Consider the following 18,885-nt stretch of genomic DNA (forward strand, 5'->3'; position numbering starts at 1 on the left):
AGAAGAATGTTCATGGAAAATAAATATATTGCATTAGGCTCGTGTATATCATGTGTAGATGTGTATGTGTCATATTGCATGTTATTTCTGTCATGAACTATGGGCTTTTAACTTTTACATTAATATTATGCAACATGAAATAAACCATCTTCCTTTCAATAGCTAACACATACAGTAACATGAAGCAAAATGTACGTGCTTTACATCTGGCCTGTTCAGTGCCATTGAACATCAAACAAAGAACAAGAAAACGTTTAAATGAACACCAGACTGAAGTATGCACACAAATGTAAAACACAAACTTCTAGACTGCACACAATATACCAGAGAAAGGGAACATATGAAGAGAGCAGTAAAGAAAGATATAAGAAAGATATAAGATATAAGAAAGATATAAGATATAAGAAGAGAAAGATATAAGATATAAGAAGAGAAAGATATAAGAAGAAAAAGATCTAAGAAAGATATAAGATATAAGAAGAGAAAGATCTAAGAAAGATATAAGATAAGAAGAGAAAGATCTAACAATGAAGAACTTACTGAGCATGCCCAGCACACAGTCCACAGTCCAAAAGAAACCCAACTAGCAAGTAGAATTGAGTTTTGTTCTCTCTCTTTATTTATTTATTTATTTAAAACTGGATATAAAGTAGCATCCCATATCACACCTCAGCCCGGAAGGTGGCGGTAGTGCACTAAGTTTGCAAACTGCAAAGCTCACCGATTCTAGACGTCAGTTTTGAGCGTCACGTCTATGGTCACATGTCAGTATCGAAACCGACACTTTTTTGTTGGAACAGACGCGCCATTTTGTGCATTCGGAAGAGGGCTATTTCAAAAAGAAGAATCGAGGGTAAGAGATACAAACACCGACATTTATCATAATTAGTCATATTAATGTGAATAATTGAAAATGCCTATGTAGGTCCTGTACGAAATCGTTAACGTCAAGTCAAGCTCGAAGCTTCGTTTCTGAAGGATCGCGCTACAGTTAACATGGAGGCAACATTAGGCCGCACAGCAGTTTAGGATTTAACATAGCCTTCATCGTGAATGTTTGAATTCAGGAAAATCATCACATAGGCTAAGAAAACAGTCGGAGTGCCGTAGCCTATAAGCAGTCGTGTTGGAGACAGCATTATAATTAATCACTCGAAAGCAAATGTTGGGTAACATTTTGCAACTTTGCCTAGGTGACGCCAGTGTCGAGGCGTAGGGGGAAATTCCGAGGAAGCCAAGTGTCACGAACAAAAAAAAACACCTGATGTTTATTTTTCGCAATGCATAGCGGCACATAGTCTACTGTAGCCTTCAGGAAATGTAAAGTAGCCTAAACTGGACTAGGGACACTTGTGACTGCAACACACACACGCTGTCTCTCTCCCCCTCCCTCCCTCACACACTGTAGGCTATGTCCTCCACACAACTGCATACTCGGCCACCACTACAGTAGGACTATGTGCAGGGGCGTAGCCAGGATTATTTTATAGGGGGGGCCAGCTGGGTCCAGACTTTTTATTGGGGTGGCACTTGGGAATCAAAACTACAATATGAAACTACTCAAAAGTTTTGAAGATTAGGATACCCTGTTTTAATAATGGCTGTGTTAAAATTGTGTAAAGCCAACACTGATACACAGGTCCATTCACAGACAACCTGAACAGTTTGTTGTCCACTCCAACACATTTTCCATAAATAGGCCAATGCTATAAAAAGTACATTATGATAATGCACCTTACTTAATCAGTCATATTCAAATGATGTTAACTCAAAGAACAACAATAAATACTACAAATATGGTATGCAGATATTTAATCTTTTACTGATGGCAAAACTATATTTCTTTCTGTTATCCACTCCAAGTACTTGGCTGTAAGTAACATGGCTCTGAATTAAGACATTAACCCTTAGAACCCTAGACTGTTTTAAGGGCTTTTTCACTACCTTTAGTTAGAAGCATTTATCCTGGTCATTGTAAGTGCCATACACAAACAAGAACAATGAGCCATGAACAAAGTGAAGGGAAAAAGGTGTTTCTTTGTCGAATAAATTGGGATGCAATGTGAGTCTTGAATTGGATGCCATGTAGGAATTTGCTAGGATCTCAAAACCGGATTATGAACATGCTATGCCATAGAGAAACACATAGCGTTGGATTATGAACATGCTTTGCCACCACAACAACACACAAAAACGTGTGGTAAGTAAGTCGAGCTATATGAAGTTATTATTTTGATGTCACTTCGTCTGTTTTATAACCCAGAAGGATGTACTTGGTATCAAATGATAGCTCTGTGTCTCCTCTTTCATCTGACATGCGTGGCATATCTATCCGATCACGGGTGCGTGAGTAGGGCCTAATTCAAACGAGAGTAATGGCTGTGCAGCGTTGGTTTTTGTACATGATGTTATTTTGCAGTCACGTTGTCTGTTTTTATAGCCCAGAAGGATTGATATACTTGGTACCAATGGATAGCCCTGTGCCTCCTCTTTCTTCTGATATGCCATAGGCTATCTATGCCTTCACAGGTTCGCGAGTGGCCTAATTCAAACGAGAGTGTGGGTGCGCAGGTGAACTAAATATGATGCAATTTGATTTAATTTCATGATTTTTTGTATTTTCATACTTGATCGCACAGACAAGTGTTTAGTCTCGTTGGAAAGCCCCACTTCTGCTCTGTCACGCAGTTAAGGTTTCATCTCGTTGCAATTACCGGAGCAATGTAACAAAGAACTCAGGCAACGCAGCAGCCTGCTCTGCCTGACCAGCTATGGCAAGAACCACACGCAGTCAGCAAATTATGTTTTTATAAAGTAGCCTAGGCTAGACACTATTAGCCTACTTTTATTGGAGCCATCCGGAGATATGTGCCTAATATGCTTGCATTTCACCCGAATATTATCAAAATATTTTTGTAACAGCGTTACCGCGGGCATCCGCTTATTTTTGATCAGCCTCACACGTCAATGTCAGAGCCTACCTAACAAGAACAGCCCAACGCAGCTCACTTTGCTATGATTCGTGTCACATTTTAACATTTTATTAACATTAATGTTCCAAGTCATCATCAACTCACCTGTTGTTACTGAGGTTAAGTAAGTAGTAGTCTACTGTCAAGTGTTTTTAACAGATGACTTGAATTGTCCCCTGCTGCTGCTGCACTAGGCCTACTCACGATTTGATTAGAACCGTAGGCTACACTTCCTTTCAAAGTAGGCTACCGTTGAAAACGGCAGCAATCTTTTTTTTTTACTTTTCACTGAACGGAGCTGGGGGGGCCAGCAGGGTGGCCAAGCTTTGACCAGTGGTGGCCGTGGCCCCCCCTGGCCACCACGTAGCTCCGCCCCTGACTATGTGTAGACTACGGAGCATATAGTAGCCGTCACGGCGATGTAGCCTAACAACGCAGCCTGGACTACTGACACTCGTAACAGCAACACACACGGTCTGTCTGTCTCCCTCCCTCCATTGCAACTCCTAAAAGCTTCTACCCTCTCAATGCAAACCTCCAGTTTTGTTTTTGGTCTGCCGTCAGATTTAATTTGAAGTCGTTGTCATTGATCGTGAGTATAGCCTACATAATTTGATTGGTTGGTCATCTTTTTATTTTCACGTTGCTTTAGTAAATCCTTATCACTAAAATCATTAATGAACATTGCAAGACACTTATCTGTTCTATGATCCCAGAAAGATTTTCTTCAACTTGTTAGTTTGAACATTTATTTGATCTACAGTAATGATATAGAAAACATAATGAATTGCATCCACATATCCTTATGCATTATACGCAACTTGTATAGCCTAAATCCATGTATTTCTTAAAGTGACAGGCACTCAATTACACCTACACACCACATTAAAAATATGCCTAAGTGTAATAGTTTAAACATCAATATGATGTATTCAAATGACTAAATATGTTTAGCTACTAGTAATTCTACAAGAAAAGTAACTTAATGAAAATTTAAATATTCGGAGTATGGCAACCAAACGTGAACAACTGGAAAACTTGCTTGTAAATTCCAATATTGACTTTCTTGGACTGTCAGAAACTTGGTTAACTAGTTCCTCCGCGGATGCCCTTGTTGTTATGCCAGGGTATGATGTTTTTAGGAAAGACAGAGACCAGGGAAGGGGAGGGGGAGTTTTATTATATGTGAAAAGTACTATTAAATGCAAACAAATTAAATGGGAAACTGACATTGAATGTGTTGGGGTCAATATCTCACTCTCAACTGAAATGGCATTTACTTTAATCTGTCTATATCGAAAACCATCAGCAAAGCCTGAATTTTATGATCAGTTAAAGAACCTCCTTCATAGTTTGGATTTTAACAAAGAGGTTATATTGATGGGGGACTTTAATGTCAATTGGAGTGATAAGAGTGGAAGGAAAAAGCTTAAAAACATTACCGACTATTTCAATCTTACACAGTTAATTGAACAACCAACTAGAATAACTAATCGGTCAGAAACTAAAATAGATTTATTGTTCACAAATAGACCAGAAAGAATTACTAAGACCTTTAATCTAATGACAGGGCTGTCAGATCACAATATCATTCTTTTTGCCAGGAAGCTAATAAAACACCGTTTTCATTCCTCAGAAACATCTGTATGTAAATATGAATCAGTTCCAACTAGTCAGCAGGAAACATCTGTATGTAAATATGAATCAGTTCCAACTAGTCAGCAGGAAAATCTTGGTGTAGCACTGAGAGAGATTGAATGGGACGGGGTCCTCTCTAAAGGAGACCTGGAGAGTGACTGTGACCAATTCACCTCAACAATTAGGAAAGTTATGGGGCCCTACCTCAGAAAGCAGAGTCAAAAGAAACGCAGGGAAACACTGCCCTGGCTTAATGAAGAATGTAGGAAACTTATGAAGGAAAGAGATAAATTACTGAAACAATCTTTAAAATCAGGTCTTACAACAGACAGACAAAAATGTACCTCATTAAGAAACAAAGTAATAAAAAGGCTAAGACAAACTAAAGCCAACTTCTTCATTAACACTATTGAAGAGGCAAGAGGAAATGGGAAGAAGATATGGCAAACCATCAACAAGCTGATTGGCAGAAAACAGAATCATAACAATTAAGAACTACAGTTGAAAATTCACAGTGAACTAGTCACAGATCCAACCATTTTATCTACACAACTGAACATCTTCTTTCTCGACTCTGTTTATGAAATAACCCAACTTTTTAATTCATCCAGCTACTCTACTTGCCCCATTAATTATACACAGCCGATCTTCCACCTACAACAAATAACTGAAACAGAAGTAGCAAATATCATCAGTGGCTTAAAAAATTCAAAGGCCATGGATATCTATGGCCTTGATACTAATTTCTTAAAACGGCACGAAGAGACCCTTATACAGCCTATTACATATCTGATTAATCAGTCCTTAAGTCTATCCATTGTGCCATCTGCATGGAAGATGGCCCTGGTCACACCCGTTTTTAAATCAGGTGAAAGGTCAGATATGGCCAATTATCGGCCAATCAGCATTTTGCCTGTAGTTTCCAAAATAGTTGAAAAATGGGTGGCTAAATTACTGATTCAACATCTCAATAAAAGCAATAACTCACTTCACCCTATGCAATTTGGTTTCAGGGCCCATCACTCAACAGAAACAGCCAATTGTTTGTTTTTGGAAAAGGTTAAAGGCTACCTAGATAGGAGTTCTTATGTTGGTGCTGTCTTCCTAGACCTCAAGCGAGCTTTTGATACTGTTAACCATGAAGTTCTCCTATCTAAACTCACTTATTTTAATTTCTCTGTGCAAGCTCTCAACTGGATGAAATCGTACCTGTCCAGCAGAAAGCAATGCGTTTGTATTAATGATTCAAAGTCTCCACTCTGTGAATGTCCAGTAGGGGTCCCCCAGGGCTCTATACTTGGCCCAATCCTGTTTACACTTTATATAAATGATCTGCCAGAGGCATGCAAAAATGTTGATGTCCAGATGTACGCAGATGATGCTGTGATTTTTGCACATGCTAAGAACTACCAAGAGATAGCATCCACACTTACAGCTGCAATGGCTCACATTGATGACTGGCTCACCAAATCATGTCTCTACCTAAACACTAAAAAAACAGTCTGCATGGCGTTCACCAAACAAAATATGAAGGTGTCACATTCCAATGTGTTCCTTAGAGGACAGGAGCTTGATTTAGTTAGTGAATTTAAGTACCTTGGGGTCATATATGATTCCACCTTAACCTTTAAAAGTCATGTAAAAAAGGTGGCAAATAAAGTTAAATTCAATTTGCTAAATTTTAAGCAAGTTAGGCCATTTCTTGACTTGAAGGCTGCCAAGTTGTTTTTATATACCATGATATTTTCACATTTTGAGTATTGTTTTATAAACTGGTCATTTACCGGCATAACTACTCTTAAAATCATTGAATCGCTATTTAAGAAAGCCATAAAAACTTTTGATAAAAAGGCATTGTCATTTCACCATTGCGATATCTTAGAGAGACATACATTTTTAAGCTTTGACAATTTTAGACACTTTAAGTATGCATGTTTGGTATATAAAGTGCTGCACAATCTTGCCCCCCCTCCGCTGCATGGCTTTTTCCAAAGACTTGGAAGTGGAGGTAGTACAAGGGCCTCTGTAAAAGGGGACTGTATAATACCATTCAGACGCACCGTTTTTGGCCAAAACGTATTGTCAGTAGTAGGAGGTAAACTATGGAATAGCTTGCCCCTCCCAATAAGAGAGTGTCCTACATATAACACCTTTAAAACTCACTTAAAACAGTGGCTCTTAGAAAACCAGAGATGCACTCACTTTTAACTGCCACACATGTAATTTCATCACCCACTCAATTTTACTATCAATTGAATGTATAGAGGTGGATGAATTATGTCCTTGTCTTCATGTATTTCTGTTTCATTTTGTTTGTTTATTCTGTCAATGTACTGTATATGTCACCCTTATGTCCTCCTTGTCTTCATGTATTTCTGTTTTTTTTTTTTTTTTTGTTTGTTTTTTTGTCTGTTGTGTTCTGTTTATTCTGTTAATGCATATGTCACCATTATATGTATTTATTTTTACAGTGTGTTGTCCTATGTCACCTGCCTAGGGACTGCAGATGAAAATTAGTTCTTCTTACTAATTCTGGCATATTTACATGGTGTTTATTACACAATGTTCATTAATATGCAGTGTCCCTATCAAATAAACCAATAAATAAAAAAAAATAAAAATGAAGTGTTGGTGCTTTAAGTGCTTCACTGAGCTGAAATTTAAACTTAAAACATCTCAAGATGTATTAAATAAAAATAACAGTGAGTAAATTAACAGTGCACGTCTTTTAAGGGCTTCAAACTGCACATCTCATGGCTCAATGTTTTACAAACTATCCTTCATGATCTTTAGGCCTTGGCTAAACCAGCTCGCCATGCTAGCATCTTCCATAGAAATGTATTTGAGCACAATTTAAAGAGATGTTCCAAGTAGCCTGGGGCATTTTTATGTGATTTTGCAATGATGAATGCAATAATCATTTGACAGCCCCACAATGCAATTTACTTTTTAATTTTAGTATTTTTAAATTTTCAATAAGAACATGGTTAATGCAGTAACAAAATGGTAGGCCTATTATTATAGGCTATTGCAATGACTTGCTGTGCTCGATCTAAATGTGTCCATTCAATTCACCGTACACAATGACCACTGTATACATGCAGGGAATATTCGGGCTTTAAATGTAGCAGCGATGTTCGGTTTGCGCCAAAAGATGCCATCAGAATGAGTTTACACAACTCGCGCGCAAAACGAATATTGCTGTTGAAAACCGGGTTAGGCCTACTCCCTGCATGTAACTGCGGTCAATGACGCACTCCTTTTCGGCGATATCTGTATCTGTCGTTCTCGAAGGCCTTGTATGCATTGTTCACAATTTTAAGAAGTCTTTTTCATCTGCAATGACTCCTATACATTTGGCACAAGTGGCATTCCTGTACGTCGGGTTTACGTTCAAACTATTTTTCTGGTGAATAATTATTTCGGACTGAACTTGGTGAAGGGAAGTTTCACTAGGCCTATCGTAGGCAACGATAAACTTGATCATCATCTCGGGCTCGTCTGATCGGTTTGCTGCTGCCAGCCGCTGAAAGGCAGTGGGGAGAGGGGACATTTATCTCGGCCTATGTGACCACACTGTAATGCAACTACATCCACTCTGTTTATCTGACGGGTCTCTAACCTCTCTCTCTCTCTGCAGCACACGCATTTTCAAATTTACACACAGGCACTGGGCCACAGCCAATCAGAGGGGAGGTCCCGCCCTTCACTATCTGTGATTTGTTTTAACCACGATATTGGCCAAATATGTGTCTGTTATTGAACCAAATGTAGAGTTTCAAATCGGACACTTTTTCCTCTCTCGAATAGCTGGTTGCACCGGTGCAACCTCCGATTTTTTTTAGTCGCACTTCTGAAAAATTAGGTCGCATATGCGACCAAATTGGTCACACTCTGGAGCCCTGATCCAGGGGGATAATGGTATGAAAATGAAATCATACTCATTAATTTTATTATTATGAGAGATTCACACCCCTAATCTGTGTATGTTGGTCCAGTGATAATGGTATGGAAATTAAATCTTACTGGTGAATTTGATTTGATCTGTGTATGTTGGTCCAGTGATAATGGTATAAAATCATACTCGTGAATTTGATTTGATCTGTGTATGTTGGTCCAGTGATAATGGTATAAAATCATACTCGTGAATTTGATTTGATCTGTGTATGTTGGTCCAGTGATAACGGTATGAAATCTTACTCGTGAATTTGATTTGATCTGTGTATGTTGGTCTAGTGATAATGGTATGAAATCATGCTGGTGAATTTGATTTGATCTGTGTATGTTGGTCCAGTGATAATGGTATGGAAATGAAATCATGCTGGTGAATTTGATTTGATCTGTGTATGTTGGTCCAGTGATAATGGTATGGAAATGAAATCATGCTGGTGAATTTGATTTGATCTGTGTATGTTGGTCCAGTGATAACGGTATGAAATCTTACTCGTGAATTTGATTTGATCTGTGTATGTTGGTCTATTGATAATGGTATGAAATCATGCTGGTGAATTTGATTTGATCTGTGTATGTTGGTCCAGTGATAATGGTATGGAAATGAAATCATGCTGGTGAATTTGATTTGATCTGTGTATGTTGGTCCAGTGATAATGGTATGGAAATGAAATCATGCTGGTGAATTTGATTTGATCTGTGTATGTTGGTCCAGTGATAACGGTATGAAATCTTACTCGTGAATTTGATTTGATCTGTGTATGTTGGTCCAGTGATAATGGTATGAAATCATGCTGGTGAATTTGATTTGATCTGTGTATGTTGGTCCAGTGATAATGGTATGGAAATGAAATCATGCTGGTGAATTTGATTTGATCTGTGTATGTTGGTCCAGTGATAATGGTATGGAAATGAAATCATGCTGGTGAATTTGATTTGATCTGTGTATGTTGGTCCAGTGATAATGGTATGGAAATGAAATCATGCTGGTGAATTTGATTTGATCTGTGTATGTTGGTCCAGTGATAATGGTATGAAATCATGCTGGTGAATTTGATTTGATCTGTGTATGTTGGTCCAGTGATAATGGTATGGAAATGCAATCATGCTGGTGAATTTGATTTGATCTGTGTATGTTGGTCCAGTGATAATGGTATGAAATCATGCTGGTGAATTTGATTTGATCTGTGTATGTTGGTCCAGTGATAATGGTATGAAATCATGCTGGTGAATTTGATTTGATCTGTGTATGTTGGTCCAGTGATAATGGTGTAGTATAATAGTGATCTGTGTATGTTGGTCCAGTGATAATGGTGTAGTATAATAGTGATCTGTGTATGTTGGTCCAGTGATAATGGTGTAGTATAATGGTGATCTGTGTATGTTGGTCTCTCCCGATATCATTCTCCAGTGTAAGAGCAGGAAAAGGAGGCTGCAGAAAAAGGGGTGTGGCCTAAAATGAGTTCCCAAACTTCCTGTGAGAAAGAGGACCATGACTGTGGGGTAAGATAACAACAATAACAACAACATCAAAGATAAGAACATGTTTACATCTGTGACTCGACACCATGAGTTTTATGACAGATAACAATAACAACAACAAAGATGTGTGTGTGTGTGTGTGTGGTAAAGCTTATGGTATGTGTTTCTGCTGCAAGCCAAAGCAGAGGAAGAAGAGGTCCCACTCCCCTACACCCAGCTGTGTGTCCATGAAGAGTGATGCATCTATGGGTCGGCCAATCAACTTTAAAGAGGGAGACTCTTCTACTGGACAGTAAGATAATGACAATCTTTCTCTCTCTTTCTGTGTGTGTGTGTGTATGTGTGTGTGTGTGTGTGTTATATAATGTTATATCATTATTGTTTTGCTGCAGGCCAAAGCAGAGGAAGAAGAGGTCTCACTCCCCTACACCCAGCTGTGTGTCCATGAAGAGTGATGCATCTATGGGTCGGCCAATCAACTTTAAAGAGGGAGACTCTTCTACTGGACAGTAAGATAAAGGCTCTGATCCCTATGCTGTGTGTGTGTGTCTGTGTGTGTGTGTGTGTATATATTATATATATGTTTCCCACAGATTCCCACAAATTCTATTTGTGGTGGTAGGTTTGCAGAATAAACTCGAATGTAACAGTTTTTAACAAATTAGTGCAGCTTGGTTATGATTCTAACCCAGGGGTGGGCAAACTTTTTGGCTCAAGGGCCACATTGGGTTTTGAAAATTGGCCGGCGGGCCACACAACCCCCCCCCCCCCCCCCCCCCCACGACACACGCCTAAAAAAATACATTTTTTATAGCCTATAATTTAGTATGAAAAGTATTTGTTTTAAAATACTGCTAATTTGTTTTAAAAATACTGCTAATTTTATGCTGTTTAACAAATGTATAAATTGTACACTATCGCTTTAAGACAGTCGCTTTAATTCACGTTTATTTCTCAATGATCTTCTGCCTGCTCCACTATGGCTAGTGCTGTACCTACGGCTGGGCCCTCTCACAGTTTTTAAATGGTCAGTAGTGGGAACTACTGTTGCCTTCATGATTTCCTTTTAAAACTTTCTTATAAGGAGGAGATATCAATTATCAACAATCACAAGCCAGCTGGAACTTGCGGCTCTCTCTCCCTCTCGTGAGTGCAGACGCGTTCCCAATTAAATGGATTGCATATGTTCACGTTAGATCTGCTGCAAAGGAGATAACTAAGAGTTAACTTAGTTTAACATGATGTTATCTCTATTTAACATGATGTTTTGACATTGACATTGTAAACGTTATCTAAGGAGAGTGAAAAGCAGTTTGCAGTAAAGCTAACCAACGTCTATCGCAGGAAAAAAATAGCGAGCAGCCTGATAACTAGCCTAAATGAAATGCTCGGCGGGCCGGATGAAAGTGCTTGGCGGGCCGGATCCGGCCCGCGGGCCGTAGTTTGCCCATCCCTGTTCTAACCAGATATAAGCACAATTTAGTACAACCAGGAAAATCATTGTGTGGTGGTCAATGTTGATATTGTGGTGGGCCGTCACAAATAAGTCAATGTATGGGAAACACTGTATACTCTTTTGATCCCGTGAGGGAAATTTGGTCTCTGCATTTATCCCAATCCGTGAATTAGTAAAACACACTCAGCACACAGTGAACACACAGTGAGGTGAAGCACACACTAATCCCTGCGCAGTGAGCTGCCTGCATCAACAGCGGCGCTCGGGGGGTGAGGGGTTAGGTGCCTTGCTCAAGGGCACTTCAGCCATGCCTACTGGTCGGTGTTCGAACCGGTAACCCTCCTGTTACAAGTCCGAAGCGCTAACCAGTAGGCCACGGCTGGCCCTGTGTGTGTGTGTGTGTGTGTGTGTGTGTGTGTGTGTGTGTGTGTGTGTGTGTGTGTGTGTGTGTGTGTGTGTGTGTGTGTGTGTGTGTGTGTGTGTGTGTGTGTGTGTGTGTGTGTGTGTGTGTGTGTGTGTGTGTGTGTGTGTGTGTGTGTGTGTGTGTGTGTGTGTGTGTGTATGTTGCTGCAGGCCAGAGCAGAGGAAGAAGAGGTCTCACTCCCCTACACCCAGCTGTGTGTCCATGAAGAGTGATGCATCTATGGGTCGGCCAATCAACTTTAAAGAGGGAGACTCTTCTACTGGACAGTAAGATAATGACAATCTTTCACTCTCTTTCTGTGTGTGTGTGTGTGTATGTAGGGCTGGGACGGTATGGATATTTTCTTATCGCGGTTGAAAAGGAAGAAATGACCACGATTTTGCGGTATACCGCTTTAACTCCTAAAATTCCACCAATTGCTTCAGACATGAAGGAAATAATCAGTTTACCAACAAGGCTATCACGATTTCAGAACTGTTACATTCATGACGCTTATGCTACTGTTACAATGGTAGGCTACCGCACTTCTTAATGGCTGCGTCAGGTTGTAACAAAGGTAGGCCCTAAGCTACATGTCGCTGTTGAGTTAAATTTTTAACAAACTACAACATGTTTTTTTTTTATTCTGTTTCAACTTTCATGGAGTGAACATGTATGACTCCTTTCTGGCCAAATTTTACAGCTTTCAAGTCTATCGTCTTTGTGTAAATCGAGTTTGACTGGAGAGAATAGAAAAGTGTTACGATTGTGCTGGACTCTCGCATAGTAAACACAAATGGAATGTTGGAAAATTGCGCTCCCCAACACACGCGGAAGGTCAGGTTTGCTTCATCTTTTGACCCTGAATCATAAGATGGTCCCTCACATAACACATCACAACATTACACACTATGTGCAGGCCAATGACCACTCACATAACACATCACAACATCACACACTATGTGCAGGCCAATGACCACTCACATAACACATCACAACATTACACACTATGTGCAGGCCAATGACCACTCACATTACACACTATGTGCAGGCCAATGACCACTCACATAAAACATCACAACATTACACACTATGTGCAGGCCAATGACCACTCACATAACACATCACATTACACACTATGTGCAGGCCAATGACCACTCACATAACACATCACAACATTACACACTATGTGCAGGCCAATGACCACTCACATAACACATCACAACATTACACACTATGTGCAGGCCAATGACCACTCACATAACACATCACATTACACACTATGTGCAGGCCAATGTTTCACAGATTTTTTTTGACGGTGACAAGCTCAGACCCACGGTAGGCGTCAGGTGACCATAGGGCTGGGCGATATATCGGTATTACGACTACGACCGATATATTTTTGAAAACGATATGTAGTTGAGACAATATCGTAATACCGGTATTATGTCAAATAATGGGCCATTTTATCAAAGCCACTTGCTCTTCTGTGTTCAGACCATTCAGATAGCCGCTGCTCTGCTCAACTGCGCCCCTTGCGTGTGCACGTTCTCCCTCGCAGCACTACAAACTTTCAAACATGACGGACACTGAGTCAGATTTTGTTTACCTTGATCAGAGGTTGGTGCTGATGCCTATTCCGTCGGCACATCAATGGCTAGACCGAGAATTCTCGTTGTGAAATCAAAATTCCACTGGAGCTCCAAGCGGTTTTGTACACGCAGATTTAAGTTACAACACTGTTTACAGCTCTTCGACTCACGGTAAAATGTAATTTTTGGTACATAGCCTAGCTAATTTAAATACACTTATGGGTGCTTGCGTTTAGCGATATACAGTAGCACATGACTCGCGAGCAGTTAGGGCATCATTTTTTATGATTCCTGAAACCCCATTCAATCGTGCATAGGGATTTTTCTTACGAACCGGAACATGCAAAAATGAACGCATACAAAACGACGGTAGCGTCTATCACACTCTTGATGAGTGACTCAGTTACGTTGTTTAAGTAGCCTAATTGTTTAAAACTATTTTTGTTGTTGATAACATGTCTAGGCCATCATAGTCTACATTTGCTTGTCATCTAGGCCCTATCAAACCCTTACAGGTAAAAAAAACTGCATTGTGTGACAAAACTGCAGGTTTTTTCAATATTGTTGTGCCCAAAATAGCCTATTGCATTGTGCAGTACAATGTAGGCCTGCGTTGTCAGTCAGGGTCAACTTTTGGTCTTTTGTTATTTGCACAGCTTTATCAGAGCAACTGTAGCCTATGCCTATTGTAGGCCTATGTTATTGTTTACACTTTTTTGCACAGCTCTGTTAGAGCAGTCTGAAATGAATATAATTAAAACTGGCTGTGTTGTCATAATTGTTGTGTTGAGTGAATATGAAGCACTTCGCTCTTTCTGTTTGAAATATCAATATTGTGTTGATATCGTATATCGCCAATCAGCCCCAAAATATCGGGATATCAGTTTTGGTCCATATCGCCCAGCCCTACGTGACCACAGTATTGCAGTAATACAACCAGCCCTATCTGTGTGTGTGTGTGTGTGTGTGTGTGTGTGTGTGTGTTTGTGTGTGTGTGTGTGTGTGTGTGTGTGTGTGTGTGTGTGTGTGTGTTATAGCTAATGGTATGTGTTTTGCTGTAGTCCAGAGCAGAAGAAGAGGCCTCACTCCCCTACACCCAGCTGTGTGTCCATGAAGAGTGATGCATCTATGGGTCATCCAATCCACTTTAAAGAGGGAGACTCTTCTACTGGACAGTAAGATAATGGCTCTGATCTTTATGGTGTGTGTGTGTGTGTGTGTGTGTGTGTGTGTGTGTGTGTGGTGTGTGTGATGATGGACAAATCAGGGGAAATACAAAGCAAGTCACTTCAGCAGTACAGGACTATGTGTAGACTACATCCTCCACACAACTGCATACTGGACCACCACTACAGGACTATGTGTAGACTACATCCTCCACACAACTGCATACTGGACCACCACTACAGGACTATGTGTAGACTACGTCCTCCACACAACTGCATACTGGACCACCACTACAGGACTATGTGTAGACTACATCCGGACAGTAACGGAGTACATTTACTTGAGTACAGTACTTGAGTACAGTTTTGAGGGATCTGTACTTTACTCGAGTATCATTTTTGGGGAGTACTCATAACTTTACTCAAGTACATTTGAGAGGCAAATATTGTACTCTTTACTCCACTACATTTCTATCCATACTTATAAAAAAAAGAAAAATCTCGGAAACCCTCAATTTGTTGTTTCCCTCTCAAACGTGATTGGATTGTGCAGGCGCCACTGATTGGGACAGCCTATCAGCAATCACCTTCAGCTTTCCGCCAAAGTCAACTCCATGGTCAGACCATGGACGAAACAATGGATGAAGACACAGCAGGTCCATCCCGGGAATGTGCCAACCTGTGGCCCCACCTCGCCAGACTATTTCAGTTTTCTGAACAAGTTAATGATCGTTTTCGTTTCAAGTGTTTCAATTACAAAATAGTATTTTGTATTTGAAATACATGTATTAGAAATACTGCCCATCCCTGGCAACATGGTAAAAAGATGAAAATGACTTGATTTTACTTCCAATTCAGTTTACATTCTCCAAGGTATAAACACTAACATTTTTCATAACTCCATGTAGGACGTTTCTGTACATAAATGTAAGCACTGTGGCAGTAGTAATGCAATATTTAGAAAATGTAGGCTACTCTTGTACTCTTGATACTCAAGTACTTTTAAAAACAAGTACTTCAGTACTTTTACTTAAGTATACATCTGACTGTTGTACTTTTACTTGTACTTGAGTAAAATTTAGCAAAGTGTATCTGTACTTTTACTCAAGTAATGAAGCTGTGTACTCTGTCCGCCTCTGCTTATAGTCCAGGCAAAGTAACTCATTTTGGAGCCAAAAATAGAACTAATTGTAAAAAATAAAAAAAATCAGCATAGATCATTTCTATGAGGTGTCCAGAACAACATACTAAAAGTCCTAAAAAATCCTAGTTGAGGAAATATGTTTAATTCTCATCAATCCAAGATGTGTGCCAGTTAGGGATGGCGAAATTAAAAAAAAATCTTAACCGGCCACTGAGCCTCATTAACCGGTTAAAGTCGGTCACCGAAAATTCTGTAACTGCCATTTATGATACCCGTGTCCTGTTGCACGTCTTTCTCTGCCCGTGAAACAAGTTATCCCCCCATTTTAGAATGGTTAGGCTCCCGTCACACAATGTTAGTTCGTGCCCTTTGTATTATACATTTTCCCCAATCATTGTCCACTACTTGTGGAGGAATAAGGGTTTTGTTTTGGGGAGAAAAATAATTGCTTTCCCTGCGCACCCACGCACAGGCACACATTACGCACAACGTTGACCTTCCATGCAACGCGGCACCGAGCTCGGGCTATAAAAAGCTCACGTTACAAAGTCACAAACAGAGAACGCTACATTTGGTGGTGTTACAGGAAAGTATATTAACCAACGTCTTCGTAAAAAAACTTACCGATTGCCAACAGCCTCTGTAGCGTGCTGCACAAAATCCTTTGCAATAAGTTCCTGTCGTCATGCCATTTAAGTACAGATGAATAATAAAACACAACAAGTAGGCATATGCTAAGTTAGTCTTTCGTGTCTTCGTTTGCCATTACATTGTTACAATTATCATCATGCCATAGTCAACACGCAGCCACTAACAAGCAGTGAAGTTTGTTACAATATTGCAGTCAGGATTGCAATAGGCTACACGCAACAACATGCTTAACATAAGCCTTATTTAGGTTAATAGTGGCGATTTTTTTAGCTGCGCAGACAGGACCTGTCATGTAAGGCGTACAAATAGTCACTATAGTAACCGGTATAAACTGTTTTCGCTTTTCGCTGTTTGAGCTCTGCTGCGGCAGAACCATGGCTCTGTGCTGTGTGTAGCCGGCGCGGTCAGACTGTAGTGTGTGTGTGTGTAGCCGACGCGGTCAGACTGGACTGTGTGTGTGTAGCCGGCGCGGTCAGACTGGACTGTGTGTGTGTGTAGCCGGCACGGTCAGACTGGACTGTGTGTGTGTAGCCGGCGCGGTCAGACTGGACTGTGTGTGTGTGTGTGTGTGTAGCCGGCGCGGTCAGACTGGACTGTGTGTGTAGCCGGCGCCGTCAGACTGGACTGTGTGTGTGTGTAGCCGGCACGGTCAGACTGGACTGTGTGTGTGTAGCCGGCACGGTCAGACTGGACTGTGTGTGTGTGTAGCCGGCGCCGTCAGACTGGACTGTGTGTATGTAGCCGGCACGGTAAGACTGCACTGTGTGTGTGTAGCCGGCGCGGTCAGACTGTAGTGTGTGTGTAGCCGACGCGGTCAGACTGGACTGTGTGTGTGTGTAGCCGGCGCGGTCAGACTGGACTGTGTGTGTGTGTAGCCGGCACGGTCAGACTGGACTGTGTGTGTGTAGCCGGCGCGGTCAGACTGGACTGTGTGTGTGTGTGTGTGTGTAGCCGGCGCGGTCAGACTGGACTGTGTGTGTAGCCGGCGCCGTCAGACTGGACTGTGTGTGTGTGTAGCCGGCACGGTCAGACTGGACTGTGTGTGTGTGTAGCCGGCACGGTCAGACTGGACTGTGTGTGTGTAGCCGGCACGGTCAGACTGTAGTGTGTGTGTGTGTAGCCGGCACGGTCAGACTGGACTGTGTGTGTGTAGCCGGCACGGTAAGACTGCATTGTGTGTGTGTAGCCGGCGCGGTCAGACTGTAGTGTGTGTGTAGCCGGCGCGGTCAGACTGGACTGTGTGTGTGTGTGTAGCCGGCGCGGTCAGACTGCACTGTGTGTGTGTAGCCGGCACGGTAAGACTGCACTGAGTGTGTGTAGCCGGCACGGTAAGACTGCACTGTGTGTGTGTAGCCGGCGCGGTCAGACTGTAGTGTGTGTGTGTGTAGCCGGCGCGGTCAGACTGGGCTGTTTAAGGCTCTTTATTCTGACGTTCTTTATTCTGACGTTCTTTAAGGCTCTTTATTCTGACGTTCTTTAAGGCTCTTTATTCTGACGTTCTTTAAGGCTCTTTATTCTGACGTTCTTTAAGGCTCTTTATTCTGACGTTCTTTATTCTGACGTTCTTTAAGGCTCTTTATTCTGACGTTCTTTAAGGCTCTTTATTCTGACGTTCTTTATTCTGACGTTCTTTAAGGCTCTTTATTCTGCTGTTCTTTAAGGCTCTTTATTCTGACGTTATTTAAGGCTCTTTATTCTGCCGTTCTTTAAGGCTCTTTATTCTGGCGTTCTTTAAGGCTCTTTATTCTGACGTTCTTTAAGGCTCTTTATTCTGACGTTCTTTATTCTGACGTTCTTTAAGGCTCTTTATTCTGACGTTCTTTATTCTGCTGTTCTTTAAGGCTCTTTATTCTGCTGTTCTTTAAGGCTCTTTATTTTAATGTTCTTTAAGGCTCTTTATTCTGACGTTCTTTATTCTGATGTTCTTTAAGGCTCTTTATTCTGCTGTTCTTTAAGGCTCTTTATTCTAACGTTCTTTAAGGCTGTTTCTTCTGATGTTCTTTAAGGCTCTTTATTCTGAACCATTTCAAAGAGAGCAAAAGTTCAGGATTCTCTCAGTCAAGGAGAATTCAGACTGACTATTCAATCCTATTCAAAAATTAGAAAATAAAATACAGGAGAGTGATCATGGAAAATAAATATAACGCATTAGGCTCGTGTATATCATGTGTAGTATGTGTATGTGTCATATTGCATGTTATTTCTGTCATTAACTATGGGCTTTTAACTTTTACATTAATATTATGCAACATGAAATAAACCATCTTCCTTTCAATAGTTAACACATACAGTAACATGCATGAAGCAAAATGTACGCGCTTTACATCTGGCCTGTTCAGTGCCATTGAACATCAAACAAAGAACAAGAAAACGTTTAAATGAACACCAGACTGAAGTATGCACACAAATGTAAAACACAAACTTCTAGAC

The 18,885-nt window shown here is 40.7% G+C and overlaps 1 protein-coding gene across 4 annotated transcripts in view; it reads left to right on the forward strand.

Annotated features, from left to right (window-relative positions):
- Positions 1–779: 779 nt before the first annotated feature.
- LOC143121004 (protein NLRC3-like) overlaps positions 780–18,885 on the forward strand; it is a 39,359-nt gene continuing 21,253 nt past the window's right edge. For 2 of the 4 annotated variants that reach the window (XM_076281419.1, XM_076281418.1), the window contains exons 1-6: positions 781–853; positions 9,973–10,064; positions 10,220–10,335; positions 10,436–10,552; positions 12,073–12,189; positions 14,556–14,669. In XM_076281419.1, coding sequence (XP_076137534.1) covers positions 10,020–10,064; positions 10,220–10,335; positions 10,436–10,552; positions 12,073–12,189; positions 14,556–14,669 — 509 coding nt within the window. In that variant the 5' untranslated portion in view covers positions 781–853; positions 9,973–10,019. Of the gene's footprint in view, positions 854–9,683; positions 10,065–10,193; positions 10,336–10,435; positions 10,553–12,072; positions 12,190–14,555; positions 14,670–18,885 lie in introns of those variants that run through there. The other 2 variants (XM_076281416.1, XM_076281417.1) reach the window with 2 other exon arrangements.

This window comes from Alosa pseudoharengus, unplaced genomic scaffold (assembly GCF_046254945.1).
Source record: "Alosa pseudoharengus isolate Yale_2024_CS ecotype anadromous, Long Island Sound unplaced genomic scaffold, YU_APseudo_1.1 YU_APseudo_1.1_scf_126, whole genome shotgun sequence".
Lineage (NCBI taxonomy): Eukaryota > Metazoa > Chordata > Actinopteri > Clupeiformes > Clupeidae > Alosa > Alosa pseudoharengus.